The sequence below is a fragment of the Natrix helvetica genome (genome assembly GCF_964273705.1).
Source record: "Natrix helvetica genome assembly, chromosome: 1".
NCBI lineage: Eukaryota > Metazoa > Chordata > Lepidosauria > Squamata > Natricidae > Natrix > Natrix helvetica.
The window spans coordinates 286,030,830-286,055,558 of record NC_138548.1 but is presented as its reverse complement, the minus strand read 5'-3'; the positions used below and the strand labels follow the sequence as shown (position 1 = coordinate 286,055,558).

At 42.0% G+C, this 24,729-nt stretch overlaps 1 protein-coding gene across 1 annotated transcript in view; it reads left to right on the top strand.

The window, feature by feature from the left end:
• Positions 1-24,729, top strand: part of CCDC69 (coiled-coil domain containing 69) — a 39,421-nt gene that overhangs the window by 12,917 nt on the left and 1,775 nt on the right. Inside the window, exons 2-8 of the mRNA XM_081951419.1 lie at positions 4,734-4,800; positions 16,367-16,539; positions 18,738-18,819; positions 20,250-20,323; positions 21,008-21,109; positions 22,197-22,316; positions 23,578-23,675. Coding sequence (XP_081807545.1) covers positions 4,734-4,800; positions 16,367-16,539; positions 18,738-18,819; positions 20,250-20,323; positions 21,008-21,109; positions 22,197-22,316; positions 23,578-23,675 — 716 coding nt within the window. The remainder of the gene's footprint in view (positions 1-4,733; positions 4,801-16,366; positions 16,540-18,737; positions 18,820-20,249; positions 20,324-21,007; positions 21,110-22,196; positions 22,317-23,577; positions 23,676-24,729) is intronic.

Below are 24,729 nucleotides of genomic sequence, written 5' to 3'. Positions count from 1 at the left end.
CCCATGGTCACATGATCAAAATTCGGACACTTGGCAAGTGGCGTGTATTTATGATCATGTGATCCCCTTTGGTGATCTTCCGACAAGCAACGTCAATGGGGAAGCCAAATTCACTTAACAACTGTGTTACTGAAACCTAACACCTGAAGTGATTCATTTAACAGCGGTGGCAAGAAAGATCATAAAATGGGGCAAAAATGCCTCTTAGCGATGGAAACTTTGGGGTCAATTGTTGTCCTGAGTTGAGGACTATCTGTAAAATAAGTCTGTGTCTCAATTTGGCTTATATCCTCCTGACCGCACCGTGGTCCACACAGAAAAAAACCTGGTATAGAAAGAGGTTTTAGGAATTGTCACTTAAACGTAAGACAATTTTGTCATGTACAGAATAAACAGTACCCAGCTTTGTCTGTGCCTCCCCCCCACCCCCCACTTATGCACTTATGTTTCAAATTAAGTCTTTCCTAACGGGCAACTTCTTGAAAATGTTTTGTACTAATGTTTCTCCTGTCCTGGGCAACAAAGGTGGGTACTTTGAATGAGCCATGGTGGCGCAGTGGTTATAGTGCAGTACTGCCGGCTACTTCTGCTGATTGCTGTCTGCCTGCAATTTGTCAGTTCAAATCTCACCAGGGTCAAAGTTGACTCAGCCTTCCATCCTTCCAAGGTGGGTAAAATGAGGACCCAGATTGTTGGGGGGAATATACTGATTCTGCAAACAGTTTAGACAGGGCTGTAAAGCACTGTGAAACGGTACGTAAGTCTAAGTGCTATTGCTATTGCTACTTTGATTGCAAAATGGATGTAGCGCCAAGTCTTAACCCCCAAAATCAAAATCTAAGTCTTTATATACATCCTTATTTAAAATTAGGCTGAGATGGAAACTCTGACAGTAGCAAATCTTAAGGAGATGGTAAAAACAGTGGATGCTGAAACAAAGCATTCCTGAACTGATGATATCGCTGCTCGAACTGCAGCCTCTGCTGGATATGGGTGAGTGCCAAATATTTGGAGGAATTATGAGGACTGAGATTCTGCCCGATAACCAGTGATAATTTATTGTCTTCTGAAGGACAGTGCACTCTGCACCCTGATTTCAACCTCTGGAGTTAGCTATAAAAAGCAGCAAATTGTTGTTGAGTTACCAGCTGGGCTTCACCCGGTTGCCCAGCTGCGTGTTGTGATTGGCTGTCTAGCTGCTCCAGGAGAATTATGGGCATATGTGATGTGACGTTTGGGTTAAGGGGAGGCGTCTGGCACAACTATTGGAAAGTGTGCGTTGCACCCTGGTTCAGTGGAGTGCAGTGCCAAGCTCTTGTCCCTTGTTTGTCAGTTTCTTAAGCCTCCTTCATGTTTTCCAGCTGCTCCTTTCCCGACACTCCTTAAGGGAATTCGGGAGGGGGGGGCAATTTTCTCATCTCAGCTAAGGTAAAGGATGGAGCCAGCTGCAAGGACAGAAAGCAGAATGCAAAATAAAAAGAAGAGGGAAGCTGAACATATTTCGCAGTCCACTAAAGGGAATACGAGGGTGGATGTTACAATCCATTATTTGTGTGTTTTCAGATGTGCAAGGATCTTTTTCTTTAAAAACTCCCTAGGTTTCACAATGTGACCCCAGAGTAGAAAAGACAATGGTCCAAGTTCATCGTAGCCCATTTAATCACATCGGCTATTCAGACTGTTTCTGCGTCTGTTCCAACTCTGCAATTAATTCGGTAGAACAGTATTTCTCAACCTCAGTGATTTTAAGATGGACTTCAATTCCCAGAATTCCTCAGCCAGCAGAGTGTCTGAGGTGGAGAAACACTGCAGTAAACCATGTGTCAGATAAACAGATAATCTTTGTCAAGTCCTCTTTGTAAGTTGTGAAAATTGGCAAAGGTTTATGACCCTTTTTGCAGTGTCATTAAATGAATGCCATGGTCATAAAGTGGTCAATGCAGTTGTTAAGCAAATGTCACAGTAGTTGAACCAACCAATGGTATATGCTATGGGTGTGGTTTTGCTGAAAACTGGAAGTAAATGCCAGTTTTCAGCAAAGCATTGTACAACATGGTCACATGGCCATGGAATGCTCAAACAGTTGCCGAGTTTGGTCACATGGTCCTGAGAGGGCCCAACTGTTGATATTTTGAATCCAAATTGCAAGTAGCCCCCACATATGTCCATTATAAGTGTGAACGGTTGCTAAGTGACCAGTCGTAAGTCGAGGACTCCTTGTATCTTGCTTGGTGTGCTAAGCTCATAACTTCACTGCTTACTGTGCAGGCTGGTCTGAAACTGAAATTATTTGCTTTTTCCTAGCAAATTTTTCTACAGAAATTTCTCAGAAATGTAGCAAAAGTTTGTTTGAGTGCAATTGCCATTAAAAGAGTCTGGGTTTCATTCTTATGTGATTTAGTGACACTGAACTAACTTTCTTTCTTTCTCTCTTTCCTTCCTTCCCTCCCTCCCTCCCTCCCTCCATTCCTTCCTTCCTTTTTATTTTTATTTTTGTACAGTACTATTGCAATGTTTGTTTACTCATTTATTCAATTTGTATGGCCACCCATCTCATTAAATGACTCTGGGCAGCAAGCAATCTTCAAATAAACTAACAATTCCAACCACAAATACCAAAATTAAAATACACAGCAGCTGAGGAAGATATCACAATCAACAGTCACTTGCACAGCCAAGACACAGCACCCTTTACCCACTTGGGGGTCCCAGGTGCAGGTTCAGAACCAGATCAGGGCATCCCAATAGCCAAAAGAAGAATATCCACAAGGTGGAATATGCCTCCTGGGTCTTAGGCCTGAAGGCTGACTGGGTGACTTAAGGTCAGTCACCTTCTCTCAACCCAACTCACCTCACAGGATTGATGTTGTGGGAAAGCAGGAGGAGGATTTCATATGTTTCCCATCTTGAGTTACTTATAAAAACAGGGTGCAAAATCTAATAAATAGATAGGGTCCCCATTGAGACCCAGAAATTACCCATCCTGCCAAACTGGATGAAACAAGTAGAAACATCCAGGAAAATAGATAGTCCTTCAAGTGACCTGATCCCAAGCTATGAAGGGCTTTCAAAGTGACGACCCGCACTTTGAATTGGACCCAGAAGCACTGGGCACCAGCAAAAAAATCACCTCACAAAGTAGTAGTGGTACATGTGCAGAGGAGCCACCACCACTTACCCCATTCTGCACTAGTTGAAAGCTCTGAATCTTCTTCAGAGGCAGCTCCATGTAGAGCTCATTGCAGCAGTCCAATATTATCACAAATCTCCTTCTGTGAGCAGTTCTTAGCAGTTCTTCTTTTCATAGCATCCGAGACATGATGAAGCATAGGCAATATGGAGAAAAGCAACTCAGCTATATGTACAAGGTGAACGCCTATAGTTAAAGGCAGAATGAGATTTATTCTTGTAATTTGCTTCTACCTGATGCAGGCACGACTTTTTGTTTTATGTGTGAATAGTCTGGTTTCTTTATTCTTTTTTTTAAAAAAACATACATTTTAAACAATGTATTTGCATCTTGGAGAAACAATATAGATTTACCTTAATAGTATAACATAAAACATGGATGAAATGATAACTGATGAGGGAAACTAAGGATACCCAGTGCTATGTCACAGCGATGAGATGCTGTGTGATGCTTCAGTCTGTCACAATTAAAAGGAGCATTACTTTAACTCATGGCAAAAATGTACATAGCAGTAGACAATTTCTTACAGTCCCGATTCAGACCATGCTACATCTCAGCTATTTTCAGCCTAAGTATATAGCCAAAACTGATTGGCAGCAAGTCTTTCCAAGCCTTACCAGGAGATGCCAGATACCGAATGTGGAATCTTTGACATGCTGTTTAACAGTGAGTTAGAAGTCTTTATGCTTGGTATTACGAAACAGGTGATCGACGCCTTCATCTTTAAGAAAGACTTAGCAAGTTAAGCCCAATTTATTTCACCTATGATAAATCTCTAGGTAAACTTTGCTTGTGATCTCCCTGTAGGGGAACTCCAAGGATATGCTGTTTCTTTATGGGGAAAGTCTGGCATTTCCTGCCAGGAAATAGGTACTCTACCATGAACAATAGAATATTTTATAAATAAACGGAATAAATTCTGCCTAGATTTCATGACCTTTGCCTCAAAAGTGGCAAAACAGAGCAGTTGTTTTTCCAAAATGATGAGCTAGCTGTGTACCAATAATGTCTTTACATCTGGCGGAGAAACCTGAACTTTAGCAACAGTCCGGTGGCTTCTGCCTCTAGCACAGGGGTCACAGCCTTTTGGACCTCAGGGACCACTAAATTCATAATTTTAAATCTCACGGACCACTATGATTTTTAAAAAAATGATAAATAGTATTTAGTGCAATATAAAAATGCAAATAATTTTTCTGGGGACCACCAACATTTTCTTATGGACCACCAGTGGTGACCACTGCTCTAACACACACACAATTTTCCTTTGGCAGCAATGATACCAAACACAGGGGATATAATTGATTTCACAAGATGGTAAATAAGGACAGTTCTTAAGTGAAAAAGGAACTGATCGTCAATCTGAGGAATTATGAACTATGCCACCATTGAATAATTTGCTGTTAGAAAAATTCAGAGAATATCCCATGTTGTCAGCATCAAAATTTCACCAAAATGATCTGATTCTGTCAAGTTTTTGTCTTTGTGACCTTCCCCTCCTCCTCCATACAGTAAATTATTATTCTTTGTGTCTTTTATACAGAAAGAAAGAAAAACTCAGTACAACAGAGGACCAGCTTCCTGTGAATTGATAGCACTGAAAAATGAAGGTACAGTTAGTTATTAATTATTTTGAGGCTTTTCCATTTGAAAAATCACTGAAGGATACCTTTGTCTCTGTGGAACTAGTGGCTACACATAGAAAGTGTTAGATATTAACATATATCGGAGGAAGTCTCCTCTCTGGTCCGCTGCTACAGTGGGAAACAGGTATTACTCTGATTGGTCGAGAGGCGTACCCGAGTACTATAAAAGGGGAACCCTCCGACCACAGAGCAAGCTGGATCACTATTACTACTAATAAAGAGCTGTTAAGTCACTTCGTGTCCGCAGTCTGTTCTCTTGTTGCCCAGATCTAACATTGGCAACGAGGATGGGATCGAGAGACAGATAGGACGAAGAACGCTACCTCCAGAATCTCCGGATTTGATCCAGCCCAGGAATTCGGCAGAAATTCTGGCAGCCATCTCAAGCCACCGCAGCGCGGCAAATTCAAACAAGAGAAGATGGCGATACATGCTCCCCCCGCTCCATTCGACCCAGAGAATGACGAATGGGAAGCCTTCATGATTCGTTTCGAGTGTTTTCTCGAAGCGAATGAATATACGGGAATCACCGACGCCCGGAAGAAAAACATTTTCCTCGGCTACTGCGGAAAAGAAGTATTCAACACGACCAGAGACCTCACCGCGCCTACTCCAATACAGGCAGTATCATGGGCGGCGTTGCAACAGGCTCTACAGACTCATTACGTGCCAAAACCTTCCCGCCACGTTTGCCGCCAAGCGTTCAACACGAGGAACCAGAAGGCGGGAGAATCTATCAACCAGTACGTTGCAGCACTACGAAAAGCAGCCACACATTGTGGATTCAGAGACCTGGATGAGCAGATTATGGATCGACTCGTTAGCGGGCTGAGAGACATTTCCCTACAAAAGCGGCTGTTAGCCAAAACCAATTTAAGCCTACAGATTGTACTCGAGGAGGCAAGAGCTTCAGAAGCAGCAGACAGATCAGCGGAGACAATTCAACGCGGGTTTAACACTGGCCAGCCAGCGCCAAGACACACCAAAGTTCACTACGAGGACACAAGCCCCGACTACGAGGATCCCGAGTTCGAGGACAGTCACCTGATGCGGAGCAGTCACGTGAGGCCTGGGGGGAGACCCGGATTCCATTTGCCGCCCTGCGCAAGCTGCGGAGGGAATCACCCCAGGTCTACTTGTAGGTTCAGGAACGTTGTTTGTTCGCACTGCAACAAACTTGGGCACATCGCACGAGTGTGCTGGAGCGAAGTCCCTGCCTCACGGCAGCCACCCATGTACCGCCAACAGAAGCCCAACCCAGGGGCTTGGCGAAACCAAAAAGGGCGCCCAGAGAGAAATCCACAAGTGTTTACCCAGAGAGAAAATTCCCAAAGAGCTGAGCGAGCGTATCCCCAGAGAGATTACACACAAGGAGCTGAGCGAGCGTACCCCCAGAGAGATTACTCACAAAGAGCTGAAAGAGCGTTCTATCAAGACGCTCAACGAGAGTATTTTCAGGATACAGATACTGAGATAGAGTTGACCCAGAGAGAGGAGTTGCGAACATATCTCACCACGATAAGTCAGGTCCGCCCCAAGCGGCCAAAAAGGCTGAGAGTCACAGTCCTCTTGGAGGGCTCACCATGCGAGCTAGAAGTTGACACAGGATCGACCCTGACGATCATTTCATGGGCATCCATGAAACAGGCTATCCCTAGCCTCAGAAAGAGCCAACTACGCGTTCCAGACGTCCTGCTACGAGACTACCAGGGGAACCAAGTCCCCATCGTGGGCCAAGGCACATTCCAAATCCGTTTCAAGGACATCGTAGCCCAGCTGCCCGTGACCATTGCCAGCGCGCCATTACAGAACCTTCTGGGGCTTGATTGGTTTGAAGCCCTGGGGTTAGAAGTCACCGGAATCAACGCCGTAGAAAACAGCAGCGCTGAACAGATTTTTAAGGAGTTCGAGGATGTGTTCAGCCCCGGTCTTGGTAAGTATGTGGGCAAACCAATATCATTTAATTTAGACCCCAAAGTGGCGCCAATCCGACTTAAGCCGAGACGAGTGCCTTTTGCACTCCGCCCAAAAATAGACAAGGAAATAGATAAATTAGTAGAGCAAGGAGTCCTTGAGCCGGTGGATCACGCGCGTTGGGAAACTCCCATTGTGACCCCAGTCAAACCAGACGGATCAGTCCGCATCTGCGCGGACTATAAATGCACAATTAATGTCGCGCTACAACAAAGCGCGTATCCTGTGCCTGTAGTACAGCACTTATTGCACTCGTTGGGGCCAGGAAAGGTATTTGCTAAATTAGACATGGCACAAGCTTACCAGCAGCTGCCCGTAGATAGCGCCACAGCGGAGGCCCAAACTATAGTGACGCATAGAGGGGCATTCAAATGCAACCGGCTGCAATTCGGTGTGAGCGTTGCTCCAGGTTTGTTCCAGAGCGTCATGGAACGGCTTTTGCAAGGGATACCGGGAGTCGTCCCCTATTTCGACGACATCTTGGTGTCCGCTGCAAACAAGGAGCAATTAAATAAAAGAGTCAGAACTGTTTTGGCCAGAATCAGAGAAAAGGGTCTCCGCCTTAAAAAGGGAAAATGCCAAATTAACGTGCCTAGCGTAGAATTCCTGGGATATAGAATCGATGGTCAGGGAATACACCCCACTTCAAAGAAAATTAAGGCGATCCAGGACGCCCCCACACCACGTAACCAGACCAAACTGCAGGCCTTCCTCGGACTACTTAACTTCTACAGCGTTTTTCTGAGACAGAAGGCGACCGTTGCTGAGCCGCTACATCGACTACTCCAGTGAAACGCGCCATGGAGATGGGGACGATCCGAAGCAGCAGCTTTTGCCGGGGTAAAGCGCCTGCTCACCACTGACTCGCTGTTAGTCCAATACAGCCAGACACTACCGCTAGTATTGACCTGCGACGCATCACCCTTTGGAGTCGGCGCAGTCCTTAGCCACAGGATGCCAGACGGAAAAGAAGCACCCATCGCGTTCTACTCTAGAACTCTTTCATCGGCCGAGAGGAACTACAGCCAGATGGACAGGGAAGCGTTAGCTGCGGTAGCTGGAGTAAAACGTTTCCATGAATACCTCTACGGCCGCGATTTTGAACTAATTACTGATCACAAACCACTGTTGGGACTTTTGGCGGGAAACCGCCCCACCCCGGTCTCCCTTTCTCCACGCATGACCAGGTGGACTGTTTTCCTGGCTGCGTACTCCTACAAGTTAATTCATCGACCGGGTTCCACTCTAGGACACGCAGACGCACTCAGCCGTTGCCCACTACCGGACCTGTTGCCAGACCCCACTCCCGAAGTACCGGTGTTGCTCATTGACTGTTTGGACTCAGGACCGGTTTCTTCCTGCGACGTTGCAAGGTTCTCCTCTAAAGACAGTTTAATAAAACAAGTTCAAACTTGGGTTTGGAGGGGGTGGCCGAAGGGAAACGTGGGCCCAGAATTCAAAGTGTTTTGGTCAAAACGGGATGAACTCTCAGTGTTACAAGGTTGTTTATTGTGGGGGGATCGAGTTGTTATTCCTTATGCTTTACGAAAAAATGTGTTAGATGCAGTACATGTCGGGCATCCGGGGATCGTTAGAATGAAGGCTTTGGCGAGAAGTTATGTTTGGTGGCCAAACATGGACAAAGAGATAGAGGAGTGGGTGGCCACTTGCGATCCATGCCAAGAATCGAGACCAGCACCCCCGGAAGCACCCGCCACGGAATGGGAAAAGCCGAGAGCACCCTGGTCGAGAATACACATCGACTTCGCAGGGCCAGTTCAAGGTCAGACTTTCCTTATAGTTGTGGATGCATATTCCAAATGGCTAGAGGTAGTCCTAATGACTTCAACCACGGCAGAGGCAGTCATCAAGGTTCTACGGCGACTTTTCGCCACTCATGGCCTGCCCGACCTCCTAGTCTCCGACAACGGGCCCCAATTCACGGCCATGCATTTCGAAACGTTTTTAGTAGGTCAGGGAGTTCGGCATGCCCTCGTCGCGCCATTCCATCCGGCATCAAACGGACAGGCGGAGAGAATGGTGCGATTCGCAAAAGAGGCCCTCGCTAGGATGGGTCCAGGTGATTGGCAAACACGCATTGACCATTACCTCTTAATTCAGCATATTACCCCATGCGCAACGACGGGTAGGAGCCCCGCTGAACTACTAATGGGCCGCCGCCTACGGTCTCACCTGGACCGTCTTCACCCAAATTACTCTGCCACAGCTCCCCCAGACTCCACAAGCAAAATTCGGTCTTTCAGCATAGGGGATTCAGTATACGCCCACAACTATGCAGGGGGAACATTGTGGATGCCGGCCAAGGTCATTGGCATCACGGGTCCACGATCGTATCTGCTGGAGCTGGAAGATGGGCGGAATTGGAAAAGGCACATCGATCAACTTCGGGGTTGCCTAGCATATTCAGACCTTCGAACCGAAGACGAGAGTTTCCAGCCAGCGGAAAGTCAGCCACTCGAGAGCCCCATCATAGAGAACTACGACACCTGCGAACCCAGGTCGGAACAAGAGATCGAGCACGGAGCAGAGCAAACCCCAGACAACGCAACCGAGCAGACTCCGGAACGCCCTAGCAACGAGGGCACAAAACCTCCCGAACGTGAAACAGGAAAAGCACCCGATCCTGCAACCACTTCTAACCAAACCGAACTGCGACGCTCATCCCAAGCAAGACAAACACCAACGTATCTAAAGGACTATGTTACTAACCGCAACGTTCCGTCTAGGAGGGGAGGGGTGTTAGATATTAACATATATCGGAGGAAGTCTCCTCTCTGGTCCGCTGCTACAGCGGGAAACAGGTATTACTCTGATTGGTCGAGAGGCGTACCCGAGTACTATAAAAGGGGAACCCTCCGACCACAGAGCAAGCTGGATCACTATTACTACTAATAAAGAGCTGTTAAGTCACTTCGTGTCCGCAGTCTGTTCTCTCGTTGCCCAGATCTAACAGAAAGTTCTTATTATTTTTGGAGATGAATTTGGGTGCAGTAATATGAGAACCTGCTGTTGACAGCTATAATTGTTGAGCAGAGAACTTACCTTTCCCCCCTCCTAACTCATTCAATTTGATGAAAGAAAAACTGTTCTCAAAAGAGAAGAGGATTCTGGTAAAATTGTCATGGAAAATATGAGTGTCATATTGTTGAATTTATTCAGTTATGACGTAGCTAAAGATGTATATATCATCCAATCTTCTCTCCAATGATCTGCCGTTTACATGGCTTCTCACACTTCAATTAAATCCTAAGGAAAAATATCAAAAGGGAAATTTCCGTGGGCTTTTTCAGTTGTGATAGCCATAGTACTTAGACATATATACCACTTCATAGTGATTTATAGTCCTCTCTAAGCGGTTTAGAGAGTCAGCATATTGCCCACAAAAACCTGGGTCCTCATTTTACCAACCTCGGAAGGCTGAGTCAACCTTGAGCCCATCAGGATCGAACTGGCAGTGAGCAGTGAGTTAGCCTGCAGTGCTGCTTTCTAACCACTGCACCACCTTGGTTCTTGTGATGCTATTGTAGTGCTAATAGGAGTTCTGCCTTCTAGGATTATTGGAAGACTCTTTTTTAGAGAAATTTGGAGAAATTGTCTGCCCAATTTCTCTGCCAGAAATTGAATGGAGAATTTAAAAATGTAATTTGTGCCTAGTAGATTCCCGAGCCCTGTGCGGCTGTGTGGTTGGTTGGAAGAAAAATGCCACTGTGTGTACGCACATGCATAGCTATTTCTGCAAAGTATGGAATAATCTGGGCTTTTATAAACTTCTCTATATATCCAGGCCTTCAAATAAATTGTTCCCTCAAATATCCTCCTTCCATGCTAAAAAGTAGAATATTGGAGATGCATTGAGCTTATATCTCTACTTTTCCCTGTACTCCTTCCCATGAAAGACTTATTGCAGCCTCAATTCAGCATGGAGGAGTTGCAGAATAAAACTGGTGAAAAGAGACTACCACTTCTTCCTCTCTAAACATGTTTCTCTTGGATGGACCCACTTCACAGATAGGGGATTGTAAATTGTAGAACTGAAACTATTATGCATAAATATTTAATGAGATACTTTGTTGTTGTTAGTTGGGAAGTCATGTTTGACCCATCATGACCCCATGGACAATGTTTCTCCAGGCCTTCCTGTCTTCTGCCATCCTCTGGAGTCCATTTAAGCTCATGCCTATTGTTTCAGTGACTCCATCCAGCCACCTCATTCTCTGTCGTCCCCTTCTTCTTTTGCCCTCAATCTTTCCCAGCATTAGGCTCTTCTCCAGTGAGTCCTTCCTTCTCATTAGGTGGCCAAAGTATTTGAGTTTCATCTTCAGGATCTGGCCTTCTAAGGACCAGTCAGGGTTGACCGGTTGGATCGCCTTGCAGTCCAAGGGACTCGCAGGAGTCTTCTCCAGGACCAGAGTTCAAAGACCTCAATTCTTTGGCACTCAGCCTTTCTTATGGTCCAACTTTCACAGCCATATATTGCAACTGGAAAAACCATAGCCTTGACTATATGCACGTTTATTGGCAGGGTGATGTCTCTAATTTTACTATGCTGTCTAGATTTGCCATAGCTTTCCTCCCCTGGAGAAAGCCTATTTTAATTTCTTGAATGAGATACTAAGGACTCTCATATCCTTAGCATCACGAGACTATCAATTCTCTTTTACTGTATATCAAGAAATATAGGGATACTGTCTTGCTTCAGAAGGGATTTAGGGAATACTAGACAACCAGTGCCCTGTTGGGTCATGTGTCCTTATCCAAACAGAGGCAAAAATACCCATGAGTGCAATTTCTGATTTCCTGTCAGCTTCCCTATGTAAATTTCCTTGTGGGAATCTGGCAGGGAGCATAAGAAATCTCCCTTCCTTTCCCTTCCCTTCCCTGCCTGCTGGTAAGTGGTTGCTGTGCTGGTAAGTGGTTGCTGTGGGATGCGGGAGGAAGCAAGGGGTTGTGAGACTGACTGGAAATCTGTCATGGAACTTTGAAAATGAAGATCACGCTGAAGCAGCCACAACTTTCCCACATATCATTCCCTTGGAAGTTGTGGGTCCTGGGATTTTGGATGCATTCTGTAAGTTAGCCTATTTAATGTACCTTGGGTCAAAAAATTTGTTCCTCTATGATGCACCATTTCCCCCCGTTAAAGGCCATTACGAGAGATTTAATAATATACAACCAGAATAATGACTTATTGATACCTGATGGACGTAAAACATTCATTTCTAATTTGATAAGAGATTTTACCAAATAGATTTTGTTCAAACCACATTTGCTTCACATAATGTAGCCCTTTGCTCTATACCCCTGTACTCTCACCCATTATCTAAAGATGCCTTCTATTCACAAAGCCATTTTTGGTTCTTGACATAGCATCTGGGAATTGCAATCATAATAAAACATCTCCGTCTGTGTCAGTAGCCTGTAAATAAAGGTAATGTGGGAGTCTTTGGTTGTTTGTTGCATGTGAATAATGTGGTGTCCAACATCATAAATATATATTTCATTAGAATGAAGTAACAGATTAAGTAATATATATATATATATATATATATATATATATATATATATATATATATATATATATATATATATATATATATATATATATATATATATATATATATATATATATATATATATATATATATATATATATATATATATATATATATATATATATATATATATAGTAATATGGATGCAGTGGCTCAGTGGCTAAGATGCTGAGCTTGTCGATCAGAAGGTTGGCAGTTCAGCGGTTCGAATCACTAGCGCCGTGTAATGGAGTGAGCTCCTGTTATTTGTCCCAGCTTCTGCCAACCTAGCAGTTCGAAAGCATGTAAAAATGCAAGTAGAAAAATAGGAACCACCTTTGGTGAGAAGGTAAAAGCGTTCCGTGCACCTTCAGCATTTAGTCATGCCGACTACATGACCACGGAGATGTCTTCGGACAGCACTGGCTCTTTGGCTTTGAAACGGAGATGAGCACTGCCCCCTAGAGTCAGGAATGACAAACACATAGATGCAAGGGGAACCTTTATCTTTACCTTTAGCATGTGAAGACTTGGCAATCATCTTCTCCTTAATGTTGCTGAGTAGTCATGCACGCTCATCTCTGCAAACAAGTAGTTATTTTTTAAAATGTAGGTTTTTTCAGGCCTAGTAACTTATTAACCCCAAAGTTCCTCGCTTAAGGTTTTCAAGTTACTGAGAAAACCTTTAGATAACTATTTTTTCTTTATTTAGTGTATCAAGCTGTGCATGAAGTGGGTTTGATGGTTTCCTTTTCTTATATTCTCCTTTCCCACTTTGCTCCGGTGTTGATTTTGTTGCACTTATAATTCACAGGTTCAAAGAAATCGAATTCTTCCTTAAATTCTGGGGAAATATCTGGTATGGAATTGGCTGCCTTACACCAAGTGCCGTGTGAAACTCTTTGCATATAAATAGCTCTGCAAACTAGATACCCCAGGTTTGCATAAAGCATTCGCAGAAGCTGAGAGATAGCTTGTATATTTTCGTGAACTTCATGGTGACCTAAGAAAGACTCTGTCCTAATATGGACACAAATGTGGATCTGGAGCTTGCAGATGGATTCCATCCATAGCAAGCTGGGTGTACATCTGATCTGTTGTGATCCAGAAAATGATGCATGCATAGGAGATTGGCATATATTAACCCTCTTCTTACAGAGTGGGACATAGCCTCTTCTGTACCATGCTATATACAAGGTAGACAGAAAATAGCAACAGTGACTGGTGCACCTGTCTGACGGTGACAAAGAATTAGTAACAGCAGCAGAGTATTCCTAAAAATACATTTAGTCCTCGATTTGCAACAGTTCATTTAGTGACTGTTCAAAGTTGTAATGGCAGTGAAAGAAGTGACCGATGACAATTTTTCACACTTATGACCGTGGTCTTGTGACCATGTTTTGCAACCTTGTGACAAGCAAAATGAATGGGGAAACCAGATCCATTTAACAACCCTGTTCCTAGTTTTACAACTGTGGTGGTTCACTTAACAAATGTGGCAAGAAAAGTCATAAAATGGGGCAAAACTCACTTAATAAATTTCTCACTTTGCAACATAAATTTTGGGCTCAGTTGTGGTTGTAAGTTGGGGACTACCTGTAGTCTCATGTGTATCCTAAATTTGATTTTGGAATAAACTCTATTTGAGAAAACGATTTCATGTGTGTTCATACGTGTAGGATTATGTGTAAGAGACCATGATAGTAACCTGTTCTGATTTCTTGTCATAGATAGCTTTTATTATTGACTTTAATTATATCACTTAAAATAAGGATAAAACTTCTCAGTGCTCAAAAGCTTTGGCAGATGGGCCGGCTGAAAATTCCCTAGATAATTCCAACCCAATCAATCATTGGGGGAAGTAAGCACAGTTTGGGAGAGGTGAGCTTGCAACAGGGATTAAAAAATTGAGAGGGATTCAAAGAAATTGCTCAGCGAACCACTGCAGAACATGTTGGTACAGTTAAATAATGTTAGATTCTGGAGCAAGTTTTATGCCTTCCCTGCTTTATTAGCTCCATGTACTAATCCTTGAGTGTTCTATCAAGTGTACTGTACTGAGAGGCTATTCTAATCACTTTGTGGAGGTTTTTCTTTTTGCTCCAAAGCAGAGGTGGGTTGCTGCCGTCATTACTGGTGCCCTTCTGCACCTAAAAAGGTCTGTGCATGTGCACAAAGTTAGAAAAGGGGAAAAATTACATTTTTGCAGTGAAGATTGTTCTGCGCATGCTCAGAACTGAAAATCAAGAGGGCGCCGCCAACGATAGAACCGGTTCGGGGGTGTGGCAGGCCGAGTTACTACCCACCTCTGCTCCAAAGGCTTTTGCTCCAAAGTTATTAATTGTAAAAACATAACAGAGTTCTTACAGCTACCTTGGAGAGGAGGTGAGGGCAGGAATTGAGGAAAACACTGAACTCCATTACTCAAAGTTGCACTTCTACACACAGGGAACATCAGTCTGCATGCAATACACTGCCATTAAAAAACAACAACAAGGCTTTAAGTATTCAGGATCACAAATCTACTTGGGAGGAGCTGTCTTCCCCCACTCATCCAGAGTAGATTTTTGTGGGTACATAAAAGAATGCTTGGATAGAAGAAAACAGATTCTCCTGCATTCTGCTGACAAATGTGTTCCCATCAGCCGAAGCATGTAATAGAATTATACTGAATATTTCTTTCTAGCTCTTGAGCTAGAGTGTAGCCATCCATACAATGCCATTGCTCTCATGGAGTATGAATGTTTATAATTGCAATATAAACAGGTATTTTTCACTAGTTCATAGTGTCAGTAAATGATAGCGCATGCGACTTAACATGTTACGCTACACCAATTTTTTGCTCTAAATAAACAAAACTACTTTCCCAACAAAGAAGCAATACCAAATTCCAGTTGTTTAAATGAACAGCATTTAGCGCTTATTATAGCTCATCCAGGTTCCTTATACAGTGGTGAATAATAAAAAGACTGCAGCGAACAGATTTTGTTTTCATTTATAAATATTAGTTGGGTTCATCTGAGATTTTAAAGAATCTCCTTTCCAGGTTGTTAGGTTAGAAGTGGTATTCAGGACAGAATTCTATATTCAAGGGCATCAGTTGGTTTGATCAAAGACCTGAGATACCTGCAGCTCATTCTTTGCATGTTCCCTCTGAATTATTTAGGGGTTTTTAATTCCTGACGCGATGCATGGGAATCCAGATTTATGTAACCTTCTTCCTATATTCTGTACTACGTATAACATTCATAAGGCCTCATTAACCTCATGACAGACAAATATTCCTATCTGTCACTGATTGCAAATGGCATGAGAGAATAGCTTGTTTAAGGTCCTCCAGCAAATACTTCTAGTTTATATCTATGCTTTTCACAGACTCTTCTAGAGGGACCGTAGACATTGTTTGTGACTGAATGAACAGTCTTGCTAGCAATGTCAGATATCCCAGAAGCTTCTTCAGAAATTCATGTTCTTCTGTACAGGTAGTCCTCAACCTATAACAGTCGTTTAACAACTGTTCAAAATTACAATGGCATTTTTAAAAAGTAGCTTATGACTGGTTTTCACACTTACGATGGTTGTGACACCCCCATGGTCACATGGTCAAAATTCAGGCTGGCATTTATGATGGTGGCAGTGTCTCGTGGTTTTGTGACTTTCTGACAAACAAAGTCAATGGGGGAGCCAGATTCATTTAACAACTGTTTTGCCAACAGAATAACTGCAGTGACTCCCTTAACAATTGTGGCAAGAAAGATTGCAAAACTTGCTTAATAAATGCCTTACCTAGCAACAGAAATTTGGGGCGCAATTGTGATCGTAAATGGAGAACTACCTGTATTTATAGAACATGTGGTATCTGTTCCCAGAAACCCTTTTAGATAACAAACTGGGCTTTGATCACAATGTTGGAGGAAAAATAACAGCATAACAACCAAGATGGGGAAAGGGAAAAGAAAGCCGCATATATGTAATTCTTCTTTTCTCCCTTCTCCTTGGACAAGCCAAGACAGATTATTTGCACAATGAAGCAGAAAAAAGGAAAGCTGCACTGCTGGAGAAGCAGATGGAGGACACCACAAGGCTCCAGCAACAACAACAGCAGGAAGAGGAAGATCGTCTGAAGGAAGTTCACCATGCTGGGACTTACAGACTTAGCCAGGACATTCAACTCCAGGTTAGGCCTGCCCATTCAATATGCATCTAATTAGGTGCTCACGTATATTTCCTTTCAATTTGGAATTCCTTTTCTTCTGTTTTCTGCAGTAATCAGATTCAGATAAGCCCCTAATACACTCCTTGGGGACGCCATACAAACTCAGGATTTATATGGCTCCTGTTTTTGTGTCACCTGAGTAGAGTACTTTTGTATTTGAAGATGAACAACTTTGTTATATTACTTCAGTTGGCTTGAACTCACTGTTTTTAAAGACCACATATTTGTACTCACCTGGGATCTTTAAAGAAACACAAATAAAAATGTTAGCTTCTCCGTGTACATTGGAAACCTCACCAATTTCACAACTGCTCTTTTCCTTTCCTACTATTTCCCCTTTTCTCACTCTTTGTGGAGAGTGGTACTGCAAGAGAAATCCCTGTGGGTTTTCCCAACGTTGGGGAAAGTTTATCTACTTCCTTCTTTCTCCTTTAATGGAAGCTGTTCAAACTGAGGAGAAATAATTTTCCTCAGCGCTCACCAAAATAATGTTGCTTGGATAAATATGGAGACAAAGTTAACAGCTTTATTATTTTGCTCCTGTGTCAGTAGACCATGGGCCAGTTTCTGCTAACGGTAACTAGCTGCTTTACAATAGTTACCACCCAAGACTTGTAGATATGGGCATTATTATCAAAAATGAGCTATACTATTTCTACCTAAATTGTCATATGTTGACAGCAGACTTCACTGAAGTCTGCTGTCTACCTAGCCTGGCGACAAAATGTTTGGAAACCAACCCACATGTTCAGAGAAGAAGCCTTCACCCTCATCTTACACCTAAGCTACAGATATTTGCCACTATTGCAGACTAGAATATTCTTAACAGCCAAAGGTTGTTGGTTGACTATGGATATGAACTAAACACGAACTAATCTAACATTTTTCATTCATCAAATCTGCTTCTTTATCTCTGTGCCATAGTGCTTTGTTAATAATTAATAATTCTCCATGATAAAACACACTTTTTGCAACTGATCCTTTTTTGGGGGGAGCATGGGTTCCCCCCCCCCCACTTTAAAAGCCTACCAAATCTGTTTGATCTGATGTTCTAGTAGGGGAAAAGAATGCTTCTAACATCAGAAAAAGAGGTTAAAGAAACAATGATAAGATGGGCAGAAAACTTTGGATATACAATAGAATTAGAAAAATGGCAACAACTACAGGAAAGGAACTTTAAATTGACAATGGCGACAGCATATAAAGAGAATTTATATAAAATGTTTTATAGATGGCACATGAAACAGGAAAGATTAGCAAAAATGTATAAGGATAAATCAGCCTAATGTTGGAAATGTCACCAATTACCAGGAACATATTATCATATGTGGTGGACGTATAGGGATGCAAAAAGCTATTGGGTTAAAATACAAACATGGTTAGAGAAAATGATACATCAGCCCATAGAGTTTAAGCCAGAGGTATTATTGGGTATTCTAACAGAGAAATACAGTAAAGAAGATTCATATTTGATTGTACAAATAATAAGAGCAGCTAGAATTATATTTGCACAAAATTGGAAAGCAGACAAAATCCCTTTGGAAGGGGAGGTAAAAAAGAAGATATTAGATTGTGCAGAAATGAACAGGTTGACATTGAGAATAAAGGACAAAGAGGAATCAGTGTACTATAGGACATGGGGACAATTTTATGATTGGCTTGAAAAAAATACAAATAGAAAGAGAAAGGAACAAAGCATAAAACAAATAACTCAGATGACACATTGTTAAATTAGGGGGAGGGGAAATAAGAAAGTATGAAAATGTAAATATACAGGCGGAAAAATGATATGAATTGACAAATGTTAAATAGCAAATATAAGAATGCATATTTAACAATGAATTTGAAAGGAAAAATAAAAAAAACTTTTACAAAAAAAAGAATGCTTCTAACATCACCAGTCTCTATTCAAAATTCTATACAAGTGTATTCAGATGTAAATTCATTAGGGTTACTCATAAAGCTGCATAAAATCAAAATGCTAATCTGGCGACTCCCATTTCAGTCAGCTGGGGGGGTTGGGAGTTGTAATCTAGAAGAGAGCAATTGAGGGAAATCACTCAAAATTCTTTTTGGATAATTATAGTGCATGTTTTATAATAATAATATTTTTTTTTATTTATCTGCAGCTTAACCTTTTATAGCTTTCCCTCCCTTAGGTAGAGAAGGAGGACTTACAGCACAAACAATTCTCTAAAAAATATGATATGTTGAAGAGAGAACAGGAGGAAACACTGCAAAGTAAGAATCTAAAATATGTTTATAGTATTCGTAACATTTCTTCTGTTTTTGACTTTTTAAAAATAAAGCACCAATTTATGCCACCTCGAGTTATATAAAAAAGGCAGAAATAATAATAATCATCATCCAGATTAGTGTAAAACAAGTCTGTGACAAGTCTCTGCCAAAGATGAAGGCTCGGAATGAAATAACTGTGTCTCCCCACATTTAGACAGGTCCAGGTTTTATTTATTTACTTAAAACATTTATATATTCACCTCTCTTATAAATAATCCTGGGCACCTCTCAATCAAAAGTTCAAAAACATAAAAACCACAGTAAACTCTAACATATTAAAACATTAATAGCATCATTGACTGAGTTGGGTGGCCATGGAAATTGAACAAATAAATGAATAAAAATTAAAAGCAATCAACACCTGACACCAAGTCAAACTTCTAATGTGCAGTCACCTATTCTTATCCCATCATTTTGGGGAAAATCAGGATCTTCAAAGCTTTATGGAAGGCTAGGAGGGCGGAGAGCTGCTGAAGTTCAGGGGGGAGGGTGTTCCTTAGAGCAGGGGCTGTTACGGAAAAGGCAGCCATCAGATGGCAATATTTAGGGGAAAGGAGTAGGAGACTGGCCCCCTATCTGAGGTGCAGATGTCCTTTGGGGCTTCCCAAAGACATTGAGAATCCCTGCCTTGCAGTTTAATACTTTGTTTGAATGACAGAAAAACAAGCTTCTGTTTACATATACTGTACCTGTTGATAATAATACAGATCCTATTGCTTTTCTTGATGGGCTTAGTTTTCTGGTGGTCTAGCACTCCTACAGTGAGGTTGCAAAATTGTCCATTGGATCTTCTGCCTCTCAGTGGTTTCCTTTTGGGTCCTACCCGCCACAGATAGATGTCCCTTATTAACAGCATAATTAACCAGCCCCTCTCTCTAGTTTTATGGTGACAGAGTGACCAAAGCATAAGTAACAACCACAGAGACTCAGCAAGAAATGGCAGGAATACCATCACATTTATGAGCACAATTTTTAATGGCTGATCTACTTGCCACCTCTAAAAAAGCTTTAGTCATAATTTTGCTATACAGAAAGAGGTACCTACTGATTTCTCTAAAAATTGGTGGTGTTTGCAGGAAACCCTTGGCTCATCACCAATATGACATCTCCCCAAACTAATTTGCCATCATTCAGTTCTTGTTCCCTATAGATAGCTCATTTCACTTGAGATGCAATATTGTAATAATGTGGCTCATTCTGTTTTTCAGTTCCATACAATTTCCAATGCTCTAGTTTGCTAACTCCATCTGCCTCCTAGATGTGACTCAATACGAGTGATTTGTCAGTCACTGCCTATAAAGAAATCACAGATACATCAAAATGGAGCTTGTGCTTTCTTTTGTTCTGACCCCCATTTCGTCTTTCTCTTGCAGAACTCCAGAAAACACACGATCAAGAGAAGCTGTTCCTAACTGAATCCTACCAAAAAACTCAGGCATCTTTGCAGGTACCAGTTTCTCTGCTTCAGGGAAACAGAAAGCTCCAGATTCAGTACAGCAGGTCAAGACGGCAGCAAAAAAACCTACCTTTATTTGATCTCTGTTTTGATCTGCATTGTTCTACCTGGTCCCTTCCCAATGTGCCTTCTTACTCTGGTTTGTAATTATGGAATTGTACTTTTGTGCTTCTAGAGGACACAATGGTGGGAGATATACATTGGATCATTCTATATTACACTTTGAGGAATTGAGCACCATGAAGCTAGCTATAGGTTTGTGGTAGTAGAAAATTATAATTGCTATTATATTCTTTTTTTGGAAACACCAACATTCTAATTAATGACCTATGGCATCTTCCAGAGTCTTCTGCTCGTAATAAAAGTGAAACAGCAGAGGTCTTGTTGTGACATCACAACAATGGATGAATGATGCTATAATATCATTGGTGGAGAAATGTCCAAAACCAATAATATGGTGGTATAGCATTCCAACTGCTAGGGCTTCTGTATCAGAAATGGCAAAAGGAAGTTTTGTCCCAAATCATTAACCTTTGAGGTTCTGATGAAATTAAAAATGAGGTAGCCAATGTTGAAATCGACTCATTCCAGCATTATGGCACTGAGAATGGAGAGCAGGGAAGATACAATGAAAGTCATAAAGTAAGACTAATCCGTCTTATCTTTCTGCTCCAGGAAACCATTGACAAGCTGACTTCCCAGCTGAAGGCCTTTCAGGAGAAAATGAAACGGGTAGAAGAGTCAATTCTAAGCAGAGATTATAAAAAGCACATTCAGGTGACTTTACACTATGTGGGATATCTTGATCTGTTTATTTAAAGGGAGCAAGTAACAGAGTCTAAAAACCAGAGTCTTCTGAACATACCAAAATAAAACCATAATAAAAAAGTTGGAGGAAGGATACTTACATGCTTTTGCTTTCAGCAGCCATTCTGCACTATAAGGTCATAAAAACAATTACTTTTCACAGTTCCTATCTCTGCTTGATTTAGTGTGCTTGAAACTGTTTATGGATAGTCCTTGAATTACAACTAACTAATGTGGACATAAAGCATAATGTCACATGATCACACCACTTAGCAACGGTAAACCCTGCAGTCCTTGTTGCTATTGTCATTAAGTGAAAATAGTGGGCTGTTAAGCAAATATTTTCTCGCAACTTCCTGTCAGCTTTTCACAAATAAACTGAGCATGGAAGCTGGCAGGAAGTTGCAAAACCCATGTGGCTTGCAAACAGGACAGAGACATGCAAGTGGCTAGTGCTGGGTGGTGGAAGGGGCAAGGAAGTGCAGTGGTGTCTGGGGAGGGGGTGCAAGCATACACAAGTGGTAAAGGACATGCAGTGGAGCATGGTGAGGCTTGGGGTGACTGCTGCTGGGTAGGGGAAGGTGCACAAGATTGTACAGGTGACCAGGAAAGTGTGGCGCAAGCACACAGGCTCAGAGAAGGTGCACAGGTGGGAGAGACTTACCCAAGAGTCGTACAACCTTCTCTGCCAGCTTCCACATGACTTTGCTTGTGGGAAGCCAGCAGGGAAAGTTGCAAATCATATCACCTGATTGAAAGATGCTGCAACCATTGTAAGTGCAAGACGCCGGGATGACGCGAGTTTGACACCCCTGATGTATAGGAAGCAACCAGCTCCTTGAATTGCACCTGGAAACAAATTGCCAACCAGTGAAACTCGCAAAGCACAGGTGTTACATGGGCCAACCAAGGCAAGCCCATTCCTGCTCTGGACTAGTTGAAGCTTAATGCCTTTTTTTGCTAGCTATTTTGGCAACTTATACTAGGGGAGAAAAAACAGAGCCGCTACAAACAATTAAATGCATTTCTCTTCTTTTTGAAATAAAAACCTTTAAAGGACTATGGGACCCCCAGCCAGTTCTGGGAGCATGAACTAGAGAGTCTACATTTTGTCATTGAGATGAAGAATGAACGCATCCACAGCTTGGACAAGAAGCTGCTGAACCTGGAAATAGTGGTGGGTTACTTGTATGAATTCTAAATGTAACTGGAAAGACTAATGAAAGAGCTGAATTTTGCTTCAAAAGAGAGTGAGTGAGAATCACCTTTTCCAATTGTGTGCCTCTGGATACTGTGGAATGAAAAGAATATAGGTAACTGCCTTAATCTAAGGGTCCCTGCAATTGACCATTTTTTCATGGTCCAATCATCTAATCTCACTATTAAAATGAAGAATGGCTTGAGAAGGCTCTTTGAGGACATGTTGATGCAACAGGAACTGGTTTTTTCACACTTTTTGAATATGCAGTATTCCCAGAGAACTGACAGTCCATTAATTTCCCCTTCCTGGCCATTAGATAAACTAAGAAATATCTCAACCAATCAGTAGCAATCTACCACTCTAATTAGGGATGCCTTATCCTACCACTGATTTGTGAGGAATTACAACAAAGCCCTTTCTTCCATTCACCAGAATGAGCAAGCTTTTTTCAATTGACCATACTAGGATTCCTTTATGCAAACCTGCCATCCCATCCTTGCCTTAGTGGGATAACAGGAGTAGGTAGGTTGAATCAGGGGTCTCCTCCTACAGCTTCATAGGCTGCCCTTTGCAAGACAAGGCTATGATTCACTTCCACTTTGGCAGTGGTTCTTGTTTCCATTTGGCACACAACCTCCCAAGTGGAATAGTAGGAAGGAGGGACCAGGTGACAGGCTAAACCTCTAGTGATTATGTTGATGGATCATTGGGGACTCAGTTCTCTTTGTGAGCAGATCCATGTAGAACTCAAGGTCAGATCACTGATAATACCAAATACGTCTTATTTGTACTGGTAAGGATTCTTGAGGGTTATGGATAGGCATTTTTCAGCCCTAATTGGAGCTGTTGGGAATTGGGAACTCTTATCTGGAACCTTTGACCTTCCCTGCAAATCATGTGCTTTTTCATAAAGTTTCATGCTAATGTTTGGAGTTGTAATCCAAGACTTTTAGAAGGTGCATTTGCACTTGAAAAATATTTTACAACCAGTAATGTTCTTCCGTTTCCTACAAAGAGCAAGCGATTCCCAATTATCTACAGATATGAGGGCACAGACCAGGATTTTATTAGTGCATGTACATAAATCTACAGTTTCCAGGGTGTAAATATGTTTAGGATGATCACATTCCCATAAAGTTCTGCAGCTTGCTACTTTGTCTTTATGTCACTGTGAGGTTCTTGCATGCTATACCTTTGTTGTATCTGAGATTTGCTCACCCTTCTGGTCCTCTCTTAGATGGAGTCAAACTTACTACTTGAAGAGAAAATTAAAATTCTACAACAGGAAAATGAAGATCTCCAAGTACGGTTGCAGAACCAGGTGACAGTGACAAGGTGATGTCTTCACTACAGTAACACTCCTTAAAAAAATATATGTTCTTTATTAGATTTTTATCTCACCTTTATTACTTTATAAGTAGCTGAAGGAGCAGAAGATCCTGTTTTCACCACAAGTAATCTGTAAACTGGGTGGGGTCCAGAGAGTGTGTTTTGGCCAGAGTCAGTCAACCAGCCAGCTTTTATGCCTAGGGCAGAACTAGAACTCAGTTGCCTAGTTTTTAGCCTGGTGCTTTAATTGTTAGACCCAAACTAGCTCCCATTCAAAGATGATTCCTTGTTTGATCAGTTTTCTGTGTCAGTGTAATCTGATGACTATGGGAAATGTTTTTATTCCCCAAAGTCTCACGGCTATTGTACTTAGTAGCATTAGAAACACGTGAACTACTAAATTCTTGGGCAGTTTTTTTTTTAAAAACTGATGTTTACTTTCAAGAATATATTATGTGTGATTTCTCCTAGTAGAAGTGGGTGAGTGTTTTGTGGCTCCCATATGTTTTTAAACTGCAACCTTCCATTATTCCTCCCAACTGTTAGACTAGCTGGGCTCATACAGCACACCAAGCCATAATGGCATTTCTCTAGCTTTGTCTTAAAAGCCACCATAGTTTGGAAATCATGGTTTATGACCCCTAACGATATATTCAAGAAATTATGATCAAGGAAATCATGGCTTAGCGTCTTGTGCAGACTCAGGCTACAGCTGATGACAATTAAGAGTTCAGTAACATTTGAAGAGCCACAAAGAAGAATAGAATCTATAGGACTTTCTGGCTCTGGAATTAATTGGGATTGTCCTCTCTGATGCCTCAAGGATCTTCCTCCAGAGAATGAGGCTTGTGTTTTGGGGACCATGCAGAGTATCAGCAATGTTAAAGGGTAAATTGGGCATCTTAAATATCTTCAAGGAATCAAGAAACCGTTGTGCTAATCCCCAACCCTTCACCAATGCAGAAAACAATAAAAATTATTAGCTCCAATTAGAAAGGGATAGAAGTCTACAAAGACTTCAGAGCCTTTCTAATTGAAAAGTCTTTAAATGTAGCCACTA